Source organism: Ziziphus jujuba, chromosome 8, assembly GCF_031755915.1.
Source record: "Ziziphus jujuba cultivar Dongzao chromosome 8, ASM3175591v1".
Classification (NCBI taxonomy): Eukaryota; Viridiplantae; Streptophyta; class Magnoliopsida; order Rosales; family Rhamnaceae; genus Ziziphus; species Ziziphus jujuba.
Window position 1 is genome coordinate 25,336,181 of NC_083386.1, and position 25,404 is coordinate 25,361,584.

Genomic DNA, 25,404 nt, shown 5'->3' on the forward strand with positions numbered 1-25,404 from the left:
GATTTTTTATTATTATTATTTATTTGTAAATCTCCATGACCAAAGATTCTTTATGTATCACCCAAACTAGACCAAACGTATATATTATATAGTATATATATATATATATATTCTAGCGGACCATATCAAAAGTTGCTGTTATTTTAAAAAAAATATCAGCTTTTGTTATGTATTTGTATATAAATATACAATAAAGTTAATATTTTTTTTTAAAATATCATTTGCATACAACATAGCAAAGCTAAAATATAAAGTTGATTTTTTTTAAAAATATCATTTGCATACAACATAAATATTTTTTTATACAGATAGTATATAATATACATAGAAAAGCTGATATTTTTTGATGCGGTCTAGTGCAACTACTTTTATATATATATATATATATATATGTGGTGATAGGGCCAATTGTGTTATAGTTATTTGCTCTTTCGACAGCTGCAAAAGATATACAATGACACGTCCGCTGAGAACAGGTAAGTTTAAGATTTTTTTTCTTGCGGGGACCTTTAAGAATTATGAAACTTTTTTTACTCCTTTGTTTATTTACATAAACAATAAGAGTCTGTTAACCTATAGGGTTCTTTATGATAGATTTTTTTCAAAAAAAAAGGAGTTTTTATTACAAAATGGATGATTGTTTGATTTTCAATAAAAAAGTAATGCGAATGTTAAAAGTAAAACAAAATCGATACCTTTTTCTTGGCTCAGATGCTTGTACCCATCTAACCGTGTGGATTAGATTAATCATAAATATAACATTCATTTATTATACCAATGTTACATTTTACCTTTGATGAACCAACCAAAGAATAATAATGCATGTACAGGGCGTTTTAATAGCATAAGGACATTTATCATGCGAAGAAAATCCAACATGGAGTCGATGACGAGATCTATGCTAAACCCTTATCAAATTAGGACATTCTTCGCTGCTTACATATATATATATATATATATGGTATGGATTCAATACATTTTATTATAGCTTCAACCTTATCAAATTAGAACATTCTTCGCCGCTTACATATATATATGGTATGGATTCAGTACATTTTATTATAAGCTTTTATATCTAAGTTTCTAGTATACTGATTAGGCAGAATGGGAGCTTTTTCTTGCCCCTTACACTCGACCCAAGTGGTCTCATCTTTTACTGCCAGTGAATTTAATATTTTCCATCTACTTTTTCTTCTGATAATATTTGTCTTCCTCAAGTACGCTGGCTCTCTATTTTCAGATAGAGAATTGCCTCTTCCACCAGGTCCAAAACCATGGCCTATAGTTGGCAATTTTTTCCTTATGGGCAAAAAGCCTCACATCTCAATTACCCAATTAGCCAAACACTATGGCCCTCTAATATCTCTAAGGCTAGGCACTCAACTCCTTGTTGTTGGGTCTTCCCCAGTGGCTGCCACAGAAATCCTAAAGACCAATGGTCGTCTACTCTCGGCTAGGTATGTTCCTCAAGCAACTCCTTGTAAACACGATGTTCTTGACCGTTTATCGCTTGTTTGGGCTAGTGGAAGCACAGATAATTGGAAGTTCTTGAGAGCCTTATGCAGGAACCAACTGTTCTCTGCCAAGGCTATAGAGTTGCAGGCCATTTTGAGGGAAAAGAAAGTGAATGAAATGGTTGAATTTTTGAGGACCGAAGAAGGGAAAGTGGTAGATATTGGAGAGGTTGTGTTTACCACAGTTTTTGATACCCTTGCTAACCTTTTTTTCTCGAGGGATTTCATTGGGTTTCGAAACCAAGGAATTGCAAGTGAATTGAAGGAACTAATTTGGAGGATGATGGAATTGGGGACTACTCCAAATATTGCTGATTTTTATCCTCTATTTTCGAGGTTGGACGTCCAAGGTCGAAGAAAAAAAGCCTTAGGTTGTCTAAATGAAATGTTTGGTGTTTGGGAATTTCTTATCAAGGAAAGAAGAGAAGGTAGTCACGGACATAGCAATATAAAACATGGGGATTTTCTTGATGTTTTTCTTGCAAATGGGTTCACTGATGAACAGATCAATGTCTTGTTTCTGGTATGTAAAATTTTACATACTTTTCGGGAGGCAAAAATTTCAATACTTTTGCTTCTAGAACGCACAGAAAAAAGTACTTAAAAAATTGTTACTAAATTGTTGCAGGAACTATTCACTGCAGGGACAGACACTACCACTTCAACAATAGAATGGGCAATGGCAGAGCTGCTTAAGAACAGAGAAGCAATGAAAAGGGTACGCGAAGAACTCAGAAGAGAAATCAAAGGAGACTCCATTGCAGAATCAAATATCTCTCAGCTTCCTTATTTGCAAGCATGTATTAAGGAAACACTAAGATTACACCCACCAGTACCATTCCTTCTTCCACGTAGAGCTGTGGAGAGCTGCGAAGTTATGAGCTACAGAATTCCGAAGAACTCTCGCATATTTGTGAATGTTTGGGCAATTGGACGCGATCCCAAAATCTGGGAATGCCCATTAGCTTTCAAACCTGAAAGATTTATGGTTGGTTCGAAATTGGACTTTAAAGGTCACAACTATGAATTTTTACCATTTGGTGCAGGAAGAAGAATTTGTCCTGGACTTCCAATGGCTAGTAAACAAGTTGCTCTGGTTCTAGCATCTTTGATACATTTCTTTGATTGGTCACTATCCAAAGGTGAAGATGTTGCAGAGTTAGAGATGAACGAAAAGTTTGGAGTGACATTGCAAAAGGAAGAATCTTTGCTAGCTATACCTAAATATATATAATAAACTATGTAAAAATAAAATTAAAAAAAAAAAAAAAACACTGAAATGTTTTTTTTCGATGAATGTAAAAAAACGAATATTGTTTGTTAAGGTTTTTTGTGGTTTTCTCTTTGATTTGATTTTCCAATGGACTTGTTAAAGAAATGTGTCTTTGTCAATTTTTTTTTTTTTTTTTTTGGGTTAAACAAATATTTGTTTAAATTTTAGATTGGACCAAGAAATCACCTTCAAAACAGGATGCGATTACCGCTTAAACTCAAAGTAATAAATATTTCAAAAATTGACCCCAAAAAAAAAAAAAAAAAAACTCATACTAAAAAAAATTTTGGAAAATGGATAAACGAAGAGACTAGGTGGCCAATGGGCCCCAATACCATTTAGCATCCTCTTGCTCCTAAAACTGTGCAGGGTGGTTTTCGATACACCCACAAATACAATTATATACAATGACCTGGATGGTAGAAGAGACTCGAATTTTTCTTTTTGACCTTTTTTGGTTATTCTGTTCATTTTAAATTTGTTGCAACTAATTTTTTTTTTTTTTTTGTGTGTGTGTGTGTGTGTGTGTGTTTTGTTGTCGTCGTCATCGATATGGGAAGTGATAGTTAATAATAATTAAGTAGAGTAAGTCACCCTAATAATACGCCAACTTGCTTAAACTATATCATAATGTCAAAATCAACCTTTCTTTGGGATCCACAAAGGATACAAGATATGAAAAACCAATTCCTCCATGATTCTTCCACGAGTTTGCCACACTTCCGCCTAGAAATTCCATATGCTTTGAAATTCTAAATTATTTCTATTACCAACTCTAGTATTCTTAATTAATCACAAATTGCCCAAAATATTTGCTAATTTAAAATGCACTTTTATGAAATGAAGCCAAGGCAGAGAATTAGGCATACCTAAATTAGTTAGTGTTGTATTGAAGAATCTTACCTACATCTCTCCCACAAACTCACCACTTATATAAATAGGTAGCATAAATTGTATATATTATGCGTTCATGATGCTCATCCACTCTGCAATCTCTTTTTTCTTTTTTCATCCTTATGCAATGAATAATCCTACTTTGAATTATATTCCTGTGCCCCTTCAATCTCATTAATTTTCTCAAAATCTTGTAAAACAAGAAGATAGAAGACCAAGAGTTTAATATCAAGTGAAGAGCTTTGGTGGCTGCTTCTAGTCATTCTCCTATTTGTATTAAAATAAAAGTGTTTGTAAATAATGGGACGAATACGGCCAAAACTTAAAAGCTATGAAAAGCCAAATCAAAATTTGTGTGACTAAATTAATTCACTACCGGTCCAGTACACGCAGATACTATATATATATATATATATATATTTTTATATATTTATATATTTTCACCTTCTTAGTTCTCTGAGATTGTCAATTTTACTTTCATAAAAACAAAAAAAAACAAAACAAAAAAAGAATAAAAAAGAGATTGTCAACTTTACCAATGATGTATAAAACGATGCTAATTGTCCAAAAGGCCTTTTCAGAGGCGTTATTTCCGTCAAAACCCTACCAAATTAATTAATTATATGATTTAACAGTAAAATATATATATATATATATATATAATAAACTGTGAGTGTGGTTCAGCCAAAAAAAAAAAAAAAAAAAAAAACTGTGAGTGTGAGTATATATATATATATATATTATAAACTGTGAGTGTGAGGATTAATTACGTCCCTTGGGATTATGCACAGATTGGTCCACCTACTCCCTGTTCGGACCCACCTGTGTTTCCATTGCTTTTCATGCCAAACGAGCACTGTGCTGAAAATGATTATACTTTTTTCCTTGTATACTCTTTAATTATTATATTGGTAGTACCTTTTTTTTGTTGAAGTATTATATTGGTAGTACTTATTTTACCAAAAGAAATATATATGTATATCTTTATTCTTTATTTTCAAGCAAAAAGAAAAAAAATCTTTATTCTTTGTTTATTTTACTTTTTTGGTATCGTTTTAATTAGTACTTGTGGATATTTTGCTTTTCAAGACCGTACTTATGGTACGTGTTAGGTGATTTTCAAACTTAAATGAGATTGTATACGTGAAATTGGCTTACATTAAGAGAGGAAATAAAAAAAGACAATAAACAATTAAAAATGCTTTTTTAATGAAAAAACAAATAAGATATCTATATTTTATATGGAGATAGCACCAGTTAGACTAATTCTATCAGTAATTTTTTAGTGATAGATCGCTAATAAACTTATACAAATAATTAAGTTGGTCTGCTACTTGATAATATATATATATACATAATAATAATTTTTAAATTTTTTAATGCATGTGTTAAGTCTCATAGCAAAAAAATGGTCGCTCTTTAATGCCGTCTACGAATTGCACGTGGGGTCATATGCTAGCGGCTTCATGGTATGTCACCACTTTTCCTTTTCTTTTATCTATTTAGTTGGCACTTCTAATTGTTTGAAAAAAGAAAAAAAGAGTTGGGACTTCTAATTAATGTACTTTAATAAATTTATACTTTGAAATTAAATTCAAGAAACTGAAACTTTGGGTTCATACAAATATACAATTGCACAAGAGTAAAAAATAAATTAAATTAAATTAAATTAAATCTTATAATTATTACATTTCGTTTGGAAATTTCGAATTGTCTTCTTATAACTAAATTTTAATTTGTAATTAACATTGGATCGGAAAATAAAATCGAACATATACTAGTAATATAACTATTATTTTCATTAATATAAACTATTTGTCAAATAAAGGTTATCCACTTGGTAATATATTTTTCAGTCCATATTTATAAAGTTGTAAATTCATGAGCTTGAGAATTCAAGATATATCCCTTTGGCTTTTAATAATATATAGTGCTATTTAAACAGCACTAGTTTTGCCAATTCATACAAGAGGATTACTAGAAATAGTTTTGATATCTTGGAGTCGCGGATTAGATTATGTACTCCTCTAGAATCAATAAGTAAAATTTCAAAATATAGGAAATAGATTTGTTAATGAACATAAACATGAAAAGGATTACTCATACGGCAAAAAGGAAATAAAGAAATTATTATCATAAGAAATACTTACTTTCCTTTTTGTTTAAGTTTGGAAATTGACAATTGGGCAATTTGAAGCAACCTTCAAGTCAGTGGAGGAGAGAGAACAGTCGACTTGTTTCTATAAAAGTGAATGAATACAACTGTGTATATCGTCATATTAATTTATTTTGCCGAGACATATCCAATATGAATTGAAAAATCATTCATCGAATTAAGTTTATATTTTCTAAACAATCTTTTCAAATGAACAGTCAAATACTATTATTCCCCCAAATATGCCTTCAAAATGTCCTTTTTTTTTTTTCCCCCTCATCTTAAATATATTTAATTAAAATTTTATTTTTCCAAGGCTTCCCATAATTAATATCTGATTCAAAGCATAAAAATTATGTACAAAACGAATATAAACATGCCAGTAAAGCAATTAAGGAATTCTGTTCTGGTCTCGTTTTCTGTAAACAAGATAAACCATATATTAATTATTAATAATATATCTCACTTTCAAAAAATAAAAAAAATAATTTTTCAAAATATTTCAAAAACAAGTTAAAAGGGGTTAATTAAAATAAATTAATATTTTATCTCTCTCTCTCTCTCTCTCTAATCTCATGTGCCATATATAAAGTATTAATTTGTACAAATTACACTTCCATAAAAACAATTAATACAAAAACACTAACATCCCACATGACCAACTTTAACCAATACCTATTTCTCTTCAAACCTTCCTCTAATCCCACCTTCCTTCATTCTCAAATAACCCACATAAATATTCAAACAATTCAGAGATAGGAGAAGTACCAGTCCCAGTCCCAGTCCAAATTACAAAACAAACCAATGGCTGGTTCAGCTTCTACATCTCCTCCATATCATCCCACCTCCAAGCCTTCTAAATCTTCAATCTCTTCCTCTTTCCTCCCTTGGCGAAAATCCAATATCTACACTTTGCCTGTCGTCCTTTTCCTTTGCATAGCTTCTTACTCTTTTGGTCTCTGGCAACATGGCGGTGGCCTAGCCATCGATGCATTCACCAGAAATTCTAGTCCCCAACTGACAGCCCCATGCAACCCAGTTAAAATCGACACCACCACCACCACCCCCACCACCACAAAAAATTTAGATTTTTCATCCCACCATAGCCTCGAATACGCCGGCGAGACAAGAAACAACACCGGAAAAACATTCCCTCGATGTGATGTGAGTTACAGCGAGTACACGCCATGCGAGGACGCCAAGAGATCTCTGAGGTTCAGCAGGGATAGGTTGATATACAGAGAAAGGCACTGCCCGGAAAAGGCGGAGCTGTTGAAGTGCCGTGTACCGGCGCCTCACGGGTACAAGAACCCGTTCGCGTGGCCGGCGAGCAGAGATCTGGCTTGGTATGCAAACGTGCCCCACAAGGAATTGACGGTGGAGAAGGCGGTTCAGAATTGGATTAGATACGAAGGGGAACGGTTCAGGTTTCCAGGAGGAGGGACCATGTTCCCTAATGGTGCCGATGCGTATATCGATGATATTGGGAAGCTGATCAATCTCAAAGATGGCTCTATTCGGACCGCCATTGATACTGGTTGTGGGGTAAGTTATTAAAAGCTTTCATTTTTTCCTCCCCTTTTTTTTTTTTTTTTAAAGCTTTAATGTTTTCACTTATTATAATTAATATTCTAATTAAGAAAAAAAATTAATAAATTGTTACAGGATATGTTATAATTTCAGCCATTAAATTTCAATACACTGCATAGAAAGAGTACAAAGGGGATTAAAAATGACAGGAGTTTAAGATAAAATTTGGTACTAATGTAAAATTTTTTACTTTTTAGTATTGGAATGTTTAAATGTGCTTATAAATTAAAAGGAAAAAAAAATCAAAATGGAAATGTATCACTGTTAATTTAGGCAAGAGGATCAGCCGTTGTTTGGAAAAAATCTGAAATTGAGATCGGTTTCTATATGAGCGTTATAAACTTTACCCAAAAGAAAAAATATATGTAATATGAGATATGATTGGGTACGCGTTAAAGAAATTAGTCAAATTTGTCTAGTACCTTGCATGGCGCCCGATTCATTCTTGATTTGACACGTGGCAGTTATTTAGATAAACATTAAGTGAAAGTGGGCACCACTTTCTTGTCAATGACCAGATCATCATGTTTTGGTATGGCCAGCATGAATCACAAAATTGGAGGGTGCAGACTTAAGCTAGGACAAGGCTTTTGGTAATGCTAGGATTGGTAGGCTTAATTCTTCCATGCCCATGTGTTTGTACCATATGTTAGATCCAATCTGATGCTGTACAAAAGTCAGCGGTTGACCTGGATCAATTTGAAGCCTTTATTTACCAAACCAATAGACTGTCGATTTTTTATTATTATTTTCTTTTAAATTTAAAAAAAAAAAAACCCACAAAGGACAATTAAACCCGAGTATTTATGTTTATGTTATTTTAGATCTTCCTGGGAAGGTGGTACCCTTCATCACCTTCCTAGTGATGAAATCAATCTTTTAATAATACTATTAACAGTAAACCAGAAGTCTAAATACCCAAACAATAATAAAAAAATAAAAAATAAAAAAAAAACCATAAGTCTCTAAGCTAATCTTAGGAGGCGTATATACTCTTCTATGCAAAGCTAATTATTTACCAATTAAATAAAATGGGGGGTTATGAAAATTAATGCTTATTGTTTTTTTGGCAAACGTTGCGGTGAGTAGGTGGCCAGTTGGGGAGCATATCTATTGTCCCGAGACATCCTAGCAGTGTCGTTTGCACCAAGGGACACACATGAAGCCCAGGTTCAGTTTGCACTGGAACGAGGTGTCCCTGCCCTCATCGGAGTCCTCGCATCGAAAAGACTTCCTTACCCTTCCAGAGCCTTTGACATGGCACATTGCTCCCGCTGCCTTATTCCCTGGGGTCTATACGGTACAACAACTTATTCATCAAAATTTTCCACCATTTTCAATTTCATTCAATTTTGATTGCAGCTTTACTCATGCTTGTATTTTTCTTATGGTGCACGTAAAGATGGGATTTTTCTGATCGAAGTTGATCGAGTTCTTCGTCCCGGTGGATATTGGATTCTTTCTGGTCCACCAATTCACTGGAAGAAATATTGGAAGGGTTGGGAGAGAACAAAGGATGATCTGAACGCAGAGCAGACTACCATTGAGAACGTTGCTAAAAGCCTATGTTGGAAAAAATTGGTGGAGAAGGGTGACATTGCAATTTGGCAAAAACCAACTAACCATTTGGGCTGCAAAGTCAATCGCAAACTCGCTCAGAATCCTCCTTTTTGCCCTGCTCAAGATCCTGATAAAGCTTGGTTTGTATCGCCTTTTTTTTTTTTTTTTCACTTTTTTCGAATTCACTTAAATCTAGTGTAAATCACTCATCATTCACTCCGCAGGTATACGAATATGGAGACCTGTTTGACCCCATTGCCTGAGGTTTCAAACAACCATGAAATTGCTGGTGGGGAATTGGCAAAATGGCCTGCCAGGCTAAACTCAATCCCACCAAGGATTAGTAGCGGAACTGTGAAAGGTGTCAATGCCGAAGCTTTCAAACAAGACTTGGAACTGTGGAAGAAGAGGGTATCCTATTATAAATCAGTGAACAACCAGCTTGGGAAACCTGGGAGGTACCGAAATCTTTTGGACATGAATGCTTTCTTGGGTGGATTTGCTGCTGCTCTTGTTGGTGATCCTGTGTGGGTTATGAATGTGGTCCCTGTGGATGCCAAGGTTAACACACTTGGAGTTATTTACGAACGGGGTTTGATTGGAACTTATCAGAATTGGTAAATTCTGATTCTGTCTTGTTCTGTTTTCCTTGATGGTTTTAAAGTTTGAATCTTGTATTTAATTTGTTGGTTTGAATACCAGGTGCGAAGCAATGTCTACTTATCCAAGAACTTACGATCTGATTCATGCAGATTCAGTGTTTACCCTCTACAAAGATAGGTAAAAAGTTTAATCTAGTGGCCAAGTCCATGTTATAGTCTTGGAGTGTTTTAACAAGTTGCTAATGATTGTTTGATATATTGTTCGAGCTTAACAGATGCGAAATGGAAGATATTTTGCTAGAGATGGATAGAATTTTGAGGCCAGAGGGGAGTGTAATCTTCAGAGATGATGTTGATACTGTGGTAAAGATCAAGAAGATGATTGATGGAATGGAGTGGGATAGTCAAATTGTTGACCATGAAGATGGACCTCTTGAGAGGGAGAAACTTCTATTTGCAGTCAAGAAATATTGGACTGCTCCTGCCGATACTTCTTCCTAGCTTTACTTTTTTTCATTTTGGATCAGATTTATGTTCACAATTTTTTTCCCCCTTTTACATAATCAATACTCTAGTCATTCTTTCTTCTGAATTGTTTAAAGCATTTAGTTTTCAGGTGACCCTTATCCCCCATTCAGAAATTTGATCAATTGGAAATAGAATTTTCTTTCCCATGTTTTTTCACAAATAATAATTGGATCAATTGGCCAGAAAGTTCTCTAGACCTCTCCCTTGTCCCTTAATCTCACTAGCATTGTGAAAGCAAATTCAAGTTTAAAACTATTTTGTGACATTTTTTCCATAGAAATAGGCGGGATTAATTAACCTTCTAATGTTGAATTTGGTTTCAAGTAAAGATGATTGAGATAAATCTTTTAAAAAAAAAAGTTGTTCGCGACTTTAAGAAATTTTAAGTTACTTTATATGTGAGGAGTGGCCATTTGGGTTTGTGAGAATTTGTGGTTATTTACCAGTATAAAGTATGTGATCTGGTTCCATCTCTTGAAAAATGCCTCATCTACCTAAACTTCTAGTTAGGAAACTCATGCAAAAACTCACTTTTTCTTCCACAGCTACAGTATAAAAGCACCCAAAAACCAAGTGAATGAACCATAAACAATCACAAAATATCTATAACAAGCGCCAAAGATCCACAATTAACATATATTATACTAGCCATGGCTTCTTTCATCAAGTCTTTTGTGTGTCTGACCTCCCAAGCTGCTCTGCTGCTATTGCTGGTTGCACTGATGGTGCAAACTCAGAGTGGTGCCCAAAGGCGGAGTTGCTCCTCCGAGCTTTCGAACCTAAATGTATGTGCACCATTTGTGGTGCCTGGAAACAATGGCAACCCAAGCTCTGAATGCTGTGGTGCACTGCAATCAGTTGAACATGACTGTCTCTGCAGCACTCTCCGGATTGCTTCCCAACTTCCCTCCCGCTGCAATATCCCTTCTGCCTCTTGTGGTTTGTGTTTGTTTTTGTTTTGCCACGTGTTTTTCTTTTTATTTTTTCAACTTTTCTGCTCCAATTATTTCAGCTTTTTTCTGATGTATTTTGATTTTGAATATTTCACTTTTCAGATACAGACTGATGCATCATCAACTGTGATGTGGTACTGCTCGCCAAATAACGCTGAAGTTGTGTCATTTTGTTTGCTAGTTTACTTTTCATTTTCTTTTTCTTTTTCCTTTTGAGTCGGATGCTCTCTAATCAGCGTGCAATGAGAGCTTAAAGTTACAGACCAATAATAAGGATATGTAATTGTCCTTGATGAGGAATATAGTATGAGCAGTTTCTAATGATATTTGAAGTATTATTTGACTTGGAAGTAATTGCACAATACAAAATCACATATATAATAAAAGTTATACTCCACCTGCATGACTTTGGTGATGGTTATAATATAATAAAATAAATGACATGAATAAGAAAATTTAATTAGATTAATTAAGTTTTGTTTGTTAACTTATTCAATTTTTGTTTTTTATTTTTTATTTTTTCAAACTATCTATAGTTTGTTTAATGGTAATTGAAATTGATTAGACACATAAATTAATTACAAATATAAAAAAAGATAAAGAAAAAAACTAATATAATTTTAAGTGGTGTTTTACTTTTTATTATTTTTTTTATAGCTAATAGAGATGTCCAATTATCATAAATCAATATTAATAAACTATTAAAATAAACAAACTGTACATAATAAAAGAAAAAAAAAAGAAAAAAAAAACTAAATACGTTACCAAACAACGTAGGAGATTCACTTTTTAAATTAAGATTGAAAGTATAACAATCATGGATGAAATTGTGAATGTACATTAAAGTGACGTCAAGTAGAGATGCTAACCAATTAATCTTGCCAACTTCTAATTATAATGGCTTTGCCTTAAAGTTGCTTATCAAAATTTGATCTCATAATTTCTTTTTCTATTTTTTTTCCCTTTAATTTATGCAATCATAGCAAATAGAATAGTGTTAAGGAACAGGTAATGCTATGTATGACATTTTATGTCAAATAAAAATCAAGCTTCATATTCCTAATTCATAAATTTAGAATTTTTTACAGCAATGCCTTTTGAATTTTTAAGTTTTTGCAAATTGCACTTTAAACTTTAAATTTACTATTTATGCCTTTTAAACTTAAAGATTATTTGCAGCGATATCTTACAATTTTGATTTCATTTAGTTTTAGACATTGAATATCACATGACTTGTACTTGGTCCATTAACTTAGAAATAGGAATGATGCCATTCATCGTCATATTCATCCTCTTAGCATTTTAAGGTTTTTTTTTTTTTTTTATAGTTTAATTTGTTAAAAAATAAAATAAAATTATAAGTCTTAATTTCATCAACAAAGTCAATGTCAATCAAAAGAGGTTGTGGGTGAGGAAGCTGTGGGGTACGATCTTGAGGCAATGGACGGATGGATCTAACCTGCGGTGGACAATTCACAGGTGGCGTGGCCATGGAAGCTTTGATTGCTTGAGGATAAGTTTGTTGGGTCCAGTTTAAGGCTAATTTGTTTTGAGGAAATTAATAGCCAGAGGTGGACGTACATTGTCGAGAACGATGCTTCTACTGGAAAATTCAAGAATTCAAGAAAATTGTTTTTTTGTTTTTTTTGGTGTTTTTTAAGAGTTTATGGCTTTGGTGTTTTGATCTATTGGGTACTTTTTTTTTTTCCTTAACTGAAGTTTCATTTTTCTCAAACATATTATTCATATTTTTGTTTTTCTTTTGGAAATTTTTTGACAATATTTTATTTGGAGAATTTATCTACATGTTTGGAATGGTTTTTACATTTTCTGACTTTATGTTAGTTTCAATGCTAATTTTTTTTTGGGTCGAGATGTGGTATGTGATTTTATTGAGTCAATTGTAGACCCTATTGTCTTCTTTTCTTTTCTTTTTTTTCTTTTTTTTTTTTTTTGGGGGGGGAGCTTTGCTTTATTTTAATTTTTGTTTGGGATTCCGTTTGGATGATCTTATCCAATATATGATTTTATATTTCTGTTGTTTGTCTATCCCGTCTCTTGTTATACTTTTGTGTTGTACGATTTATGGGGTATTTTCTTTTCTTTTCTTTTTTAATCAAACTTTATGGGTATTTAAGAAAAAATATAAAAAATAAAAACCTACAAAATAGGGGGGGGGGGGGGGGGGGGGGGGGGGGGATGGGGGGGGAATCCAGAAAAAAAATCAAAATTTTTTAAATTTTTTAAATTTAATTTTTTTTAAAAAAATACTAAGCATAAAAAGATGATGATAAAATAACAATTTTACCCATGAATTAACAGGCGATGTACAAATAATGTGATATTTAATGTCCAAAATTGGACAGAACTATGATCGGGAATATTAATGCAAATAACCTATAAATTTAGACAAAATAGATGGTGAATATAAAATTTAAAATATAATTTATAAAAAATCTAAAAATTCGAAGGGTACTTTTATGAAAAAAAATCTTAAAATTTAAATATAAGCATAAATTTAAGAATTATCTATGTTCACCCTGGTTTAAGATCCGTTCCACAAACAAGAATATTTAAAAAAAAAAATGATCTGAATTATGAACAAAGTTGAGATATTAAAATTAAATAACATAGCAGATAAAATTATCACCGTGAAATTATCTTTTTCCTTTTTGGTTTTTTTTTTCCTTGTTTTTTTTAATCCTTTTTGCATTTTCAAGAGATAATAATATTAACGGATAATATATATATATATATTAATAATTTGCATAGTGGATAATAAGGTTGTAAGAATAATATTAGTCCAATAATTAAAAAAAATTAAGGAAAACTTCAAAAGAAAATTTGAAAATACCTGCCAAAAAAATAGTTTGAAGCTTTGGGCAAATTACACTGACGGCCCCAAAATTCTTCATAACTGCGTTTAAGCACCGCAACCTTTTGGTGATTACTCTAGTCCCCCATATTTTCCCATAACACAACGAACTCAACCCAGAAGCGTTGCTCTCATCTTGTCACTCTCTTCCTTATAATCCTCGAAGATCACCAACACTAAGCTCCCATGATTACAATTACAAGCTCTGAGCTGAAACCCTAATTTAAACGTGTCAGGTACTGTACTCGTTCTTGCTAAATAGCAGTGTGTTTCAGTTTTTCTTAATGTTTTTTTGGGTTTTGTAGCTCAAGTTTTAATTTTTCCTTTTTGGATTATTTGGCTTTGCATTCTCATGTTGTATCCCAAGTGCTTGGCTTCAAAATAGCTGCTTGTATGTGGAATTTGAACAGTGTTACCTAAGCTAATAGCATTTCAGCTTGTATTTCTGAGAGGCATTTTGCTTTTTTAAGTTTTGATTGAGAAAAATCTGTTTTTTTTTTTTTTTTTTTTTTATAAATTTTTTTTATAAGCATATAGCTTTCACGTTGTTTGTTTGTGACGTTTGGGTGTTGAATTAAGAAGGTAAAAGTGGGTTCTTTAGAAAGATAAAGAATTGAAATGAAGCTATTTAAAATAGTGATAGTCACTCTTCTTTTTTCGGTCGACTTCTTTTATGGGTTAAAAGTGCATGAACAATGTCACTTATATATGTTGCCCTTTCAGACAAGAATTGGCGCGTTCTGTTGTCCGTATAAATTTTGCCACTTGTAACCGACTCGGCGCTTTGCCACTTTAATTTTTATACTAGCTTCTATTAAATTTAGTAAATGCAATCAACTATGGCCACTTCAGCAGATGGAAGTTTCATGATATGAATATATGAAATTATTTTAAAATAATCATTTTTGATGATATTAATTTATACTGTTTTTCTTGGACGACGCCAGTTTTTTTTATATTTTTATATTTTTTTATTTTTTTATTTTTTTTTGTTAGAGTGCAGTTTTTGAATAGTTTCTTTTCTTTCAAAAGTTTTGATGGTTTGGTGGCATTGCTTGTAATGAAGGGTGATGGATAGGGATGATGATGACTTTGAGAGTCTTCATGAAAGCATGGATGTCCACCTTAAAGCATCAAATAAGTTGGACTTGAATGTAGAGCAGGACTGTCGGAGCCCAAAAGTTGTCCATGCTAATGGTGCTCAGTCAATTCTTTCCTCAAAAAATGAAGACAGTATAGATGCAGTTTTGAATATTGGTACAGAGTTTGAATCTGATGAGCATGCATACAAATTCTACAACAAATATGCCAGATTGGTGGGTTTTAGTGTTAGGAAAGACTGGGTAAATAGGAGTAAGGTGCATGGTCAGGTGGTATCTCGGAAGTTCACCTGTTCTAAGGAGGGTTATCGGCGTAAAGACAAAAGAGATCTTAATGTGAAGAAACATCGGAAGGAAACAAGAACCGGTTGCTTAGCGCATATGATCATCACTCGTCAAGCAGATGGTAAATACTGCATCACACATTTTGAGTCGCAGCATAATCATGACAATGTAGATCTAAGTAATGCCCAAACTTTACCGCTGCGAAAAGAATTAGGAATAGAGCAAGCTGCAGAAGCTGACTCCTCAGAAGAATTGGGACCACAGTCAAAATCAGCATTTGAATCAATGAATAGATGGTTCAGAGTTCGGGATTCTCTTGATCATTTTTCCCTTGATTATGATAATCATCTTCCTACTGAAAGGACTCAAGATATGAAAGAGGGAGAGGCAGGACGTTTGATGCATTATTTTCAAAGACAGCACTTTGAAAACCCATTATTCTTTTATGCATTAGAGGTTGATATTAATGATAAGGTGAGTGGCATATTTTGGGCAGATGATAACATGGTATCAGACTATGGTCATTTTGGGGACGTGATTTGTTTGGACACAGTTTGCAAAACAAAGAAGGATTTTCTACCATTTGTACAGTTTATAGGAGTTAATCATCACAAACAAGTGGTGATCTTTGCTGCTGCACTTTTATATGATGAGACCATTGGATCTTTTAAGTGGCTATTTCGAACTTTCTTAGAGGCAATGTCAGGAAAGAAGCCAAAGGTCATACTTACTGATCATGATGCAACGATTGTTGAGGCAATCAATTCAGTTTTGCCAGAGGCAGACCTTCGAATATGTGTATGGCAGATGTATGAGAATACTCTCAAACACCTAAGCCATGTAGTAAAAGATACAGAATCTTTTGCCAATGATTTAAGGAGCTGTATTTATGATCACAAGGATGAGGAGGATTTCATTCATGCTTGGGAAGACATGCTGAATAGATATAGTCTTCAACAAAATGAGTGGATGAAATGGATGTTTAGAGAACGAGAGAAATGGGCTGTGGTATACGGCAGGAATACCCATTTTGTTGACATGAAAGGTTCACATCTAGGTGAACGTTTGTTTGATGAATTGAGAGATTACCTAAACTGTGACCTTGATGCGCTTCAATTTTTTAACCATTTTGAAAGGGTCCTAGATGAACAGCGGTACAAAGAAATAGAAGCTAGTGCTGAGATGAACAGATGTATGCCAAGACTAATGGGTAATGTGGTTTTATTAAAGCATGCAAGTGACCTTTACACCCTAAGGGCATTTGAAATATTTCAACAAGGATATGAGAAATGTTTGAATATTGTTGTTAACCAGTGCGGTGAGGATGGATCATTGTTTGAGTACAAAGTTAACACATTTGGGAAAACTCGAGAACATTCTGTTACATTCAATTCTTTGGATGATACAGTTATATGCAGTTGTAAGAACTTTGAATATGTTGGTTTTTTATGTAGCCATGCACTGAAAGTACTTGATCAGAGAAATATTAAGGTGCTTCCATCCAGATATGTCTTGAAGAGATGGAGAAAAGATGCAAGGTTAGGAAGCATGGGAGAGAGCAATAAGTTCCCAATGCATGATAACCCTAAGTTGATCATGGCAAGCCGTTACAAGGATTTATGCCATAGAATTCTCTTGTTATCAGCCAAGGCTTCAGAGTCTGATGAAGCATTTCTATTTGCTTCAAGACAACTTGATGAATTGATGGAAGGTGTAGAGAAAATCTTGAAACTAAAACCTGACGAAGCTCAAGCTGTTACCTCAAGCAGTACTGGTGCAAATGCTTCTGAGTGTGAGAATACAGAGATTTTTCTTGACGAAAATGCTATTGAGGATCAGGATGACAACAGAATAAAACTAAAAGGACAAACTATCCTTGATAGAGGTCAGCTGATCAATGTAAATGAAGAAGGCTCTCCTACAGAAAGAATTCAGAACGTAGAAGCACCTCCACAGAGTACCATCACCTGTATTTCTAGTTCTCCACCAGTTTATGTTTCAAATCAGGACACAGCAGGAAATTCCATGATCCAGGTAACACTCTGCCCAACTCCATTGTGATTATAACATACAACAATCATGTTCATAACATATAATGGTCATTTTAATTGTATTAAAGTTTATTTATAGTTGAATCGATACAGGGTTTGTACAATTTTGAAGCGAACCAGGCGGTTCATTGCCTGTATCAACAACCTAATTTAGCCTTGGACCAGCAAAATAATCCTAGCATGTACCAACCCTCAAACTTCTTCACTAACCAACATGACTCGCCTGGCCAATCTCAATTGTTACAGGTAACTCTTTATTTTATATATTTATTTATTTATTTATTTATTTGGATGATGATATAGGTAACTGTTCGTTCACACTTTTCGTACTAAATTATGAGGCATGGTTGCATATGACTAGAGAATACTCATCATGCAGGAACCATTAATCCATAATACATACCAGGAGTCTGTATCAAACGCCACGCAATTGAGGCAGGTAATCAAAAGAATAAGCAAATTGGATGAAACATTTTTTTATATAAAATACAACTGTTTGCCCTGCTAATCTGCTGTCTTTTACCTTTTTCTCTGTAGGCAATGGATCTAGATGTCCAAAATCCAAATCCATCTTCATTCTTGCTTTTTGATCACAGATACAGATCTTCTTCTGAAACTTCATATCTTGAGCATAAATGAAAGAAGATATGGGAGGTCAATTTTTCTCTTATTTATGTATGTTATGCACTGTTCAGGGGCAAATGCATAATTTTTTTTCTCTTAAAAAAGAAGTGTATCAAACGGTGAGGCATTCTTGATAGGAAATCATTAGTTTATATATAATTTTTTTTTTAATGCACACTGCTTTATCAATTCCAAGGATCCAACATAGATGTGGGTTATTTACCAAAAGCTAAAAATGGTTAAATTGACACGTTCATTTTTATCTTGCTGTGTCCATTTTCTTCCTTTCCCCGCTTATACACTTAGCCTGAGGAGAGATGTTCGAAAGCTTCACTTATAGTTAACTTGCTGTTGCTGATAGTCTGATTACATGGATGAGAACTCACAGACATCTTGAGGTTATTTCTTGGTAAACCTGTCAAACAAAAACTTCAAAAAGAAAAACAAAAAAAATTCACTCCAATTAGGGTATATTAGTGAAACATAAAGCAATATAATTAATAAATATATAATCACATAAGTGCAATAGGCTTATTACAAAGAAGGAAGGACCGCTGGAAAATGTAAAGAAGGAACAACTATTTTGAAAAATTGGATTTGAGCCTTTCTTATTTGCCTTGGACTTAATTTATAGATATCTTGAATGGTTCTTCTTCGACCATCGGTTAATGCAAAATATGCAAATTCATTTTACAGATTATGAATAGTAAGTATCAAATTAAAGATCGTCTGCAATTATTTACTGTTTACTGCAAGATAATTCCCCAGTAAAGCAGAGTATAATTTAAGGTTTGCTTAGCCATAAACTGATTTTGTCATGGGCTATGCTAAGAGAATGTTATATGTAATGAAAAAAAAAATATATATATATATATGTATATATATGTATAAAATTTTGTTATTATTGCAGATGATAGAAAAAATTAATGCACGTTATACCAGAAGACCCATCCATGCAGACTGGATGAAGCGTTTAACTGAATACTTCCCAATTGCTCTGTTCATGCTAAGGTTTTTCTTTCTTTCTCGATAGGATTCACGGTAACCAGTTAAAATTGAATACCTATAACTACTATCAGCTTTAAATACATTATCCTTTCCATAAAAAATAAATAAATAAAAACCTCTATATAGCATTTAAAAAATGTGAGTGGACAACAAGAAAATAAATGATTTGATATACATACAACATAGCAGTATGATAAATAATCCTACGATTGACATTTTACATTAGCATTGATACAGATATAATTTTTTTTTCTTTTTTTTTCTTTTTTTTTTAATCTTATAGTTAACTAAAATTATGTGAATTTTTTTTTTTATCAAATCTAATAATTTCTCTCACCTATGTATTCAATAGGGCATATTTAGTATGCAGTAACATAAATTAACAAATATTTATTGCATATTAAATATGTATTAATAACAAGATTGGTAATCTTCTAATGGAATGCAAATTATACAGCCCGAAAACATGTATATCCATATCACCTAGGAGAATAAAACGGAATACATGGATACAACTTAATTTATAACATGTATTGAATCTATGGCATTTTCATATTTGCATTGAATACATTAAAGCAATTTAGCATGCACTGAATTTAATTCATTCATATAATTAAAAAAAGAAACACTATTCATAGTTCTCACCTGTTAATGCTTCCATACCACTATCAGAGCAGTGTTTGTTTTGAGCTTTGCTATTATTTTCTGCTTACAGTAAAAGGAATACGATTACATTCTCCATCATGAATGTGGACGACCTGCAAGCAAGGTAGTCCATGAGCTTTTTCCGACGCTGCGATTTCAAAATTTGCAGCAACAAGGCATACATTGAAAGTATCTGTGATGACAATCAGGGATACACTTACAAATGCCTCCATAAAAAGAAACTACAAGCACCACCTGCATCCTAGCTGTTTCAAGTTGGACCATATTTCTATTATCTATCCAAGGGATTTAAAGGATGGTTGTATGCTTGCATTAAAGGAAAATACAACATCTTATATTGCATGTTGAATTCAACGGGAACATGCTAGACTATTGGGATACTAAATGGTTGATATGAATTGATTGCTTTCAAATGTATTATTAAGTCTGATCCTAAATGGTTAACAGGTATTGATTGTGCTTTTCCTAGCTTTGCAACTTTTGGAACAACAATTGCATAGCCCTACATCATCTCTCCAATGGATGTGAACAACAATTGCATAGTCCTAAATTACATCAAATGCACATAGTCATGTCCTAAATAGCTGCTTAGGGGTGGTCTTCTAGCTATATACTTGGAAATGAAGGAAGATTTCGAGTAAACTAATTTTCTTTTTTCCCCATCCCTATTTTGTCCCTTTAATTAGCTCTCCAAATCATATTTGCAATAAAAAGGGATTAATAATTTTTCTAAATAAATTATTCAGAGGAAATTTTGCTACATATAGTCCTAAAGATTTGTGGTTTATAAAAGTTGTTTGGTATTTGCATATTCAACATACCAGATAGATATGCATCTTCTATATTTACCCAAAAACAAAAATGTAGTCTCTAGCCTAGACTACACTGACAAACTAAGTATTACTATTTTCACATTTGTAAAAAAATAAATAAATAAAACATTAACTAGAGTGATTTCAATTGTCGTCTCAGTTGCCAGCTGAAAGTCCACACCACAACAAATTTCCTTCTCGCATTCAAGTGCGTAGGGTCCAACTCACACGGACCACCTAACAAAACATTTTCTTTTTTCTTTTTTTTACTTTCTGTTTTTGGGATTTTATTTTATTTTATTTCTTTTCGTCTACCAAAATCTTGGTTTAAAGTAGCAGGGTTTTTCCTGTTGACTTTATGTGGCATATATTAAAATTCGACTGAAATACCATGACATTAAATTGTAAGAAATCAGCCTTAGTCTCAAAAGGCAAAAAAAATACGGATAGGATTTTTAAGCCTTTGAGAAAAAGACAGATAGGATTTGAAGCCTTTCTTTTTGTTTGAAGCCAGTCTTTCTTTCAAATATAGTCATATGAATTTCAAGATATTAATATTTATGAAAATATCAGAAAAATAAAATAAAATGAGAAATGATAAAAAGTAGAGCGTGAATTAGCAGTCTCTAAAACGCGCGTTATCCAGGAAGTGCTGGAGCACCCCAAATCCATATGTCTGACTGGGGGCTCTGACTACATAATCCCTGACTCTCTCTCTCTCAATCTGTTCTCTTCCATCCAGTCACAACTCTCTCTCAGAGTTCCCAGTCCTCCAATCCCCAATGCTCTTCCTCACCAGAAACCCAACTCCTCCTTCACAGCCCAGCACGGCCCACTCTTCTAAGCAATGAAAAAATGGGTTTTCTCCGGCGACTCTTCGGCCCCAAAAGGCCATCCTCATCATCATCTTCTTCGCAGCCCACCAAGGACAAGAAGTGGTGGGGTTTCCTAAAAGACAAGGTCCATAATACGACGCCGTCTAGGCCTACCAACATCAACTCCTCCACCACCGATGTTCCTTGCTCTCCCACCGCCAGCTTGGATGCAAACAAGCACGCGATTGCGGTGGCGGCTGCCACTGCAGCCGTGGCTGAGGCGGCTCTAGCAGCTGCTCACGCCGCAGCGGAGGTTGTCAGGTTGACCAGCGGCAGTGGCTCCGGGAGCTCTGCCACCGCGGCGCACGCTAGCAGGAACCGACAGCTGGCGGCCATTAAGATTCAGTCGGCATTCCGGGCCTATCTAGTTAGTGAATTTTTTTTTTTTAAATCCCTTTTATTTATTCAAGATTTGAATTTTGAAACTTCTAGAATATCAATTTTTCTTTGTTTGATTAATTTATTTGGTAACGTGGTTGTTCAAGTTTTGAACTTTTCCCGCGAATCATTTGAACTTTTCTGCATAAAAAATAAATAAAGATATGAAGAAAAGGGAAACTGTTTTCCGGGATTGTTCGTTCGTTTTGCCCCCTTCTGAACTTTTTGAAATGGTTTTTCTCGGGAAACAAACACAGCTGGAACCAAAAAAAAAAGAAAAGCTGTTTTTGTAAGACTCATCTGAAAAATACACAAAGAAGTAAAAAAAAAAAAAAAAAATAGAGATAAGAAGTGCGCCGACAGTGGTGGACGTGTGTCATCGTTGTCAGTCAGAGAATAAGTTCGTGGTGTTGACTTGCGTTGACGTGGCACATTTGGACGCTGTCCGTGACCGTGACCGTATAATTTCCACACCACATACTTTTTTAAACTTCTAAAAACCCGATTATTTTTACGGGCAAGGGTAGTTTTGTAATTTTGCTGAATCTTGTAGAGTTCTTGTGGTATCATCTCTGAACCCCAGGCCCAAAATACTGAAAGAAATTCCAGGCGCTGTGGCGTATAGGTCGAATTGAATCTTTTGTATGGATGAACTTTTTCGCTTGCTTTTTTATTGGAAATGGAATCCGTATTTCTACTTTTGCATGTGGAATGTTCACTTTTTATTTACTAGGTTCAAATTCAAACTGAGCACATAGATGATCAACTTTTTCACTTTTTTTTTTTTTTTTTTTTCCCTTCTTTCCCACCAACTTTTTGGCTATTTCCTTTTGTATTTGTGTTCAAATACTCAATGAGTTTGCTTTTTTCCTCTGATTTATTTGTACAAGAAATAATGATTTCACCCACATTTCTTTTTTCTTTTTTCTTTTTCAATTTCTCAAAGTACTTATTGAAATTTTAAATCTGTAGTATTTTTGTTGGCTTGGATTGATATAATAATTGCACATAAATTTTGTGTATATGGAATTTATAAAGGCAAGGAGGGCATTGAGAGCACTTAAAGCACTGGTGAAGCTTCAAGCATTAGTGAGAGGCCACATCGTGAGGAAACAAACTTCTGACATGCTCAGGCGTATGCAAACACTTGTCAGAGTCCAGGCCCGAGCACGTGCTACTCGCACGCACGTATCGGAATTGTTACATTCTACGTCCCTACCAAGTCACCCTGTAAGCTAGTTTTCCTTACAAAACTATTGCACTTTGCTTATCTTATATTCGTATCCAAAATATTTGATTTGCTAAGATTGCAAACACTAATGGGCAAAGATTTGACTAGTTTACTTTTTTATGATTTTTTTATCCCACACCTACCTCACATTGATAAATGATTGTATTAATCTTGTACTAAATTAGCCAGAGTTACTGATCTCTATGTTCATTCTAGAAGTTTTTTTCTTTCTTCAATTTTTTTCGTTACTTATATTTGCAGGTTCCTGAAAGTCCTGACAAAAATGGATACCAACACCGTACCTATAGTAGCAAATTTGATGGGCCCTCAATCCTTAAGGTAAATGTAATTGATGCTTTTGCATGTGTTTTGTTGTACTGAATTTAAGAGCTATTTCAGGACATGGCATTTTCAACTGTTACTTTTTCCTTACATGGGGTTTTTGGGGGAGGAAAGGAAATAAATTAAATATTATTTGAGAAAATGATTTCCTTCCAAGAACCAAAACTAGATTTGCTTACCTCCTTACCAAACCCCATTGCTTTTTGACTAACTTGATACTTAAGGAACTTAATCACATTCTTCCTATACAACATATGCAGAGGTGTGGTTCAAATACAAACTTCAGGCACGTTAACCTTGACAAAGCACGATTAGAGTCGAACTGGCTAGACCGTTGGATGGAAGAAAGTTTATGGAATAACTACCAAGGCAGGTCACTGAGGTATGGTCGAACAGATGATGAGAAGACCGACAAGATCCTTGAAGTAGACACTTGGAAGCCTCACTTAGACTCCCAACGAAGTACCCGAAGCTTCCAATTGCCGCGGCATGTATTGGCTTCAGATTATCATCATAACCAGAGCTTTATACCATTAGATTCCCCATCAAAGCGGTCGACAAAAGCGCCAAACCTCACTTCAAACTTGTCTTCAAGGGAACCATCATCATTGAACTCTTTGAAGTGTCCCATTGGAAAAGATGAAGCAGTATCAAGGACTGCTGACAACAGCCCACAAGTTTTGTCTGCATCATCAAGACCTGGTGGTGCAAGGAGAGGTCCTTTCACACCGGCAAGAAGCGAGTGCTCTTGGGGATTTTTCAGTGCCTATTCGGGTTATCCAAATTACATGGCTAATACAGAATCTTCCCGAGCTAAGGTCCGGTCACAGAGTGCCCCGAGGCAGAGGCTTGAGTTTGAGAAATATGGTACACCTAAGAGATTTGTTCAAGGGTTTTGGGATGCTGGGACTCATTTAGATAAGGGCTCGGTCCAAGATGCTGACATGAGGAACAATGTTTATTCCTCCGCTAGCTACTTCGATAGGTATGGGAATGCCAATTTAAGATGATACTATGATGTTCTGTATCATTTTTTTGTTTTTGTTTTTTTAATTTTATTTTATTTTAATTTTTTTTTTTTTGGGGGTTTTCTTTTCCATTGTACAGAACAATGGAAAGCGTTTGTTAATTGATGTTGATCTACAAACTTTGTTTATAAAATCAAATTTGATAAGTGTGGATGCCAAATTGATAAGTATGGATGCCAAATTGACCTCGTTTCCAATGTAGGACCTGACTGTTGTGCATTTGATATGTGTGCTGAGGTAATGTTATCAGTTATCACTCTTATGATAGTCTTTCTTTGTATATCACCCCTGTTGGTAGAGACATGATTGGGATAGGATTCCAATTCTTTCATTTATGTTGTACCAAGATCATTATTTGATTAGCTTTAGCCTAATACTCAATTCAAGCACGTACAGCTTAAGAAATATCGCATTGATGCTAAAATTTTACTCCCATACAGCAAAGATAAATGGCATCATTCCCACCTCAGGATTGTGTCTAAATTTCGTTGATCTGTCTTGCATATTGGAAATTCACACTTTTTGAATAAACAACTGGCATATTATCCCCCACAATAATTTAGAAACTAAATCATATACTCGATTAAAGGGAAACAAAAAAGGTTAATTTTACCATTACCATGAAATCTATTAGATCTTGTGAGGATTTTGATTTGATCTATCATTTACATCCATGGGAGGATGATAATGATGTGTTGTAATCCCAAGAAAATAAAAGGGAAAAACATGTTTTTGGTGAAAAAATGCAATGCCAAATTGGTTGTTTTTGCCACGCACCTTGTTTTATAGTCGTAGATAGAATTTGCATTGACATCACACAGCAGTCGTTTTCAACCCCTAGAAAAACATTCTAATTTTTCTGTTGCATCTCACTGTGCATTCACGGAGTCTAGACACATTTCACTTTGCTTTAAGCCTACACTAATCAGTAAGTTGTCCTAGTTGCTTGCTTTTATTATAAAATGACAAGAAAATGCACTCATTTCGCACATAGAATAGCCACCACTATGTATACATACAAATATCAAACCCATGTCAAAACAAAGAGGGCACATTGGAT

The 25,404-nt window shown here is 34.0% G+C and overlaps 5 protein-coding genes across 8 annotated transcripts; all 5 read left to right on the forward strand.

Moving 5' to 3' along the window:
• Positions 1–179: 179 nt before the first annotated feature.
• LOC107414402 (probable (S)-N-methylcoclaurine 3'-hydroxylase isozyme 2) lies at positions 180–2,867 on the forward strand. Of its 2 annotated transcripts, none has more exons than XM_048469506.2 (3): positions 180–1,457; positions 1,566–2,037; positions 2,143–2,867. In XM_048469506.2, exons 1-3 carry the CDS (start codon positions 1,105–1,107, stop codon positions 2,746–2,748), a joined length of 1,431 nt encoding a protein of 476 aa, XP_048325463.2. In that variant the 5' UTR covers positions 180–1,104; the 3' UTR covers positions 2,749–2,867. The 2 variants fall into 2 exon arrangements, with proteins under 2 accessions (XP_048325463.2, XP_060675741.1); XM_060819758.1 differs by having other exon boundaries at positions 180–476; positions 831–2,037.
• Positions 2,868–6,408: 3,541 nt separating this feature from the next.
• LOC107414401 (probable methyltransferase PMT16) lies at positions 6,409–10,189 on the forward strand. Its single transcript, XM_048469508.2, has 6 exons — positions 6,409–7,381; positions 8,516–8,726; positions 8,829–9,126; positions 9,211–9,603; positions 9,689–9,766; positions 9,864–10,189. Exons 1-6 carry the CDS (start codon positions 6,641–6,643, stop codon positions 10,087–10,089), a joined length of 1,947 nt encoding a protein of 648 aa, XP_048325465.2. The 5' UTR covers positions 6,409–6,640; the 3' UTR covers positions 10,090–10,189.
• Positions 10,190–10,682: 493 nt separating this feature from the next.
• On the forward strand, positions 10,683–11,395 carry LOC107414397 (protein MEN-8). The gene is made up of 2 exons (XM_016022511.4): positions 10,683–11,055; positions 11,172–11,395. Exons 1-2 carry the CDS (start codon positions 10,767–10,769, stop codon positions 11,180–11,182), a joined length of 300 nt encoding a protein of 99 aa, XP_015877997.3. The 5' UTR covers positions 10,683–10,766; the 3' UTR covers positions 11,183–11,395.
• A 2,537-nt stretch (positions 11,396–13,932) lies between these two features.
• On the forward strand, positions 13,933–18,193 carry LOC107414396 (protein FAR1-RELATED SEQUENCE 5). Of its 3 annotated transcripts, none has more exons than XM_060819327.1 (5): positions 13,936–14,180; positions 14,977–17,363; positions 17,474–17,626; positions 17,760–17,819; positions 17,918–18,193. In XM_060819327.1, the coding sequence occupies exons 2-5, from the start codon at positions 15,015–15,017 to the stop codon at positions 18,017–18,019; spliced, it is 2,664 nt and encodes an 887-aa protein (XP_060675310.1). In that variant the 5' UTR covers positions 13,936–14,180; positions 14,977–15,014; the 3' UTR covers positions 18,020–18,193. The 3 variants fall into 3 exon arrangements, 2 of the variants coding, with proteins under 2 accessions (XP_060675310.1, XP_024927901.3); XM_025072133.3 differs by having other exon boundaries at positions 15,011–17,363; XR_009640133.1 differs by lacking the exon at positions 17,918–18,193 and having other exon boundaries at positions 13,933–14,180; positions 15,011–17,363; positions 17,460–17,626.
• A 2,930-nt stretch (positions 18,194–21,123) lies between these two features.
• On the forward strand, positions 21,124–24,490 carry LOC107414466 (protein IQ-DOMAIN 23). Its single transcript, XM_016022588.4, has 4 exons — positions 21,124–21,732; positions 22,782–22,973; positions 23,236–23,313; positions 23,577–24,490. The coding sequence occupies exons 1-4, from the start codon at positions 21,346–21,348 to the stop codon at positions 24,324–24,326; spliced, it is 1,407 nt and encodes a 468-aa protein (XP_015878074.3). The 5' UTR covers positions 21,124–21,345; the 3' UTR covers positions 24,327–24,490.
• Positions 24,491–25,404: the final 914 nt, after the last annotated feature.

What these genes read in the sequence shown, in the direction of transcription:
- LOC107414397 (XM_016022511.4), top strand. Translation starts at nt 10,767, where the DNA reads ATGGCTTCTTTCATCAAGTCTTTTGTGTGTCTGACCTCCCAAGCTGCT.
- LOC107414396 (XM_060819327.1), top strand. Translation starts at nt 15,015, where the DNA reads ATGGATAGGGATGATGATGACTTTGAGAGTCTTCATGAAAGCATGGAT. An exon ending in GCCAATCTCAATTGTTACAG is followed by an intron (nt 17,627 to 17,759) that starts GTAACTCTTTAT and finishes CTCATCATGCAG; the next exon opens with GAACCATTAATCCATAATAC. An exon ending in ACGCCACGCAATTGAGGCAG is followed by an intron (nt 17,820 to 17,917) that starts GTAATCAAAAGA and finishes TTTTCTCTGTAG; the next exon opens with GCAATGGATCTAGATGTCCA.
- LOC107414401 (XM_048469508.2), top strand. Translation starts at nt 6,641, where the DNA reads ATGGCTGGTTCAGCTTCTACATCTCCTCCATATCATCCCACCTCCAAG. An exon ending in TATTCCCTGGGGTCTATACG is followed by an intron (nt 8,727 to 8,828) that starts GTACAACAACTT and finishes GTGCACGTAAAG; the next exon opens with ATGGGATTTTTCTGATCGAA. An exon ending in CAAGATCCTGATAAAGCTTG is followed by an intron (nt 9,127 to 9,210) that starts GTTTGTATCGCC and finishes TTCACTCCGCAG; the next exon opens with GTATACGAATATGGAGACCT.
- LOC107414466 (XM_016022588.4), top strand. Translation starts at nt 21,346, where the DNA reads ATGGGTTTTCTCCGGCGACTCTTCGGCCCCAAAAGGCCATCCTCATCA. An exon ending in CGTCCCTACCAAGTCACCCT is followed by an intron (nt 22,974 to 23,235) that starts GTAAGCTAGTTT and finishes TTATATTTGCAG; the next exon opens with GTTCCTGAAAGTCCTGACAA. An exon ending in ATGGGCCCTCAATCCTTAAG is followed by an intron (nt 23,314 to 23,576) that starts GTAAATGTAATT and finishes CAACATATGCAG; the next exon opens with AGGTGTGGTTCAAATACAAA.
- LOC107414402 (XM_060819758.1), top strand. Translation starts at nt 1,105, where the DNA reads ATGGGAGCTTTTTCTTGCCCCTTACACTCGACCCAAGTGGTCTCATCT. An exon ending in AGATCAATGTCTTGTTTCTG is followed by an intron (nt 2,038 to 2,142) that starts GTATGTAAAATT and finishes AAATTGTTGCAG; the next exon opens with GAACTATTCACTGCAGGGAC.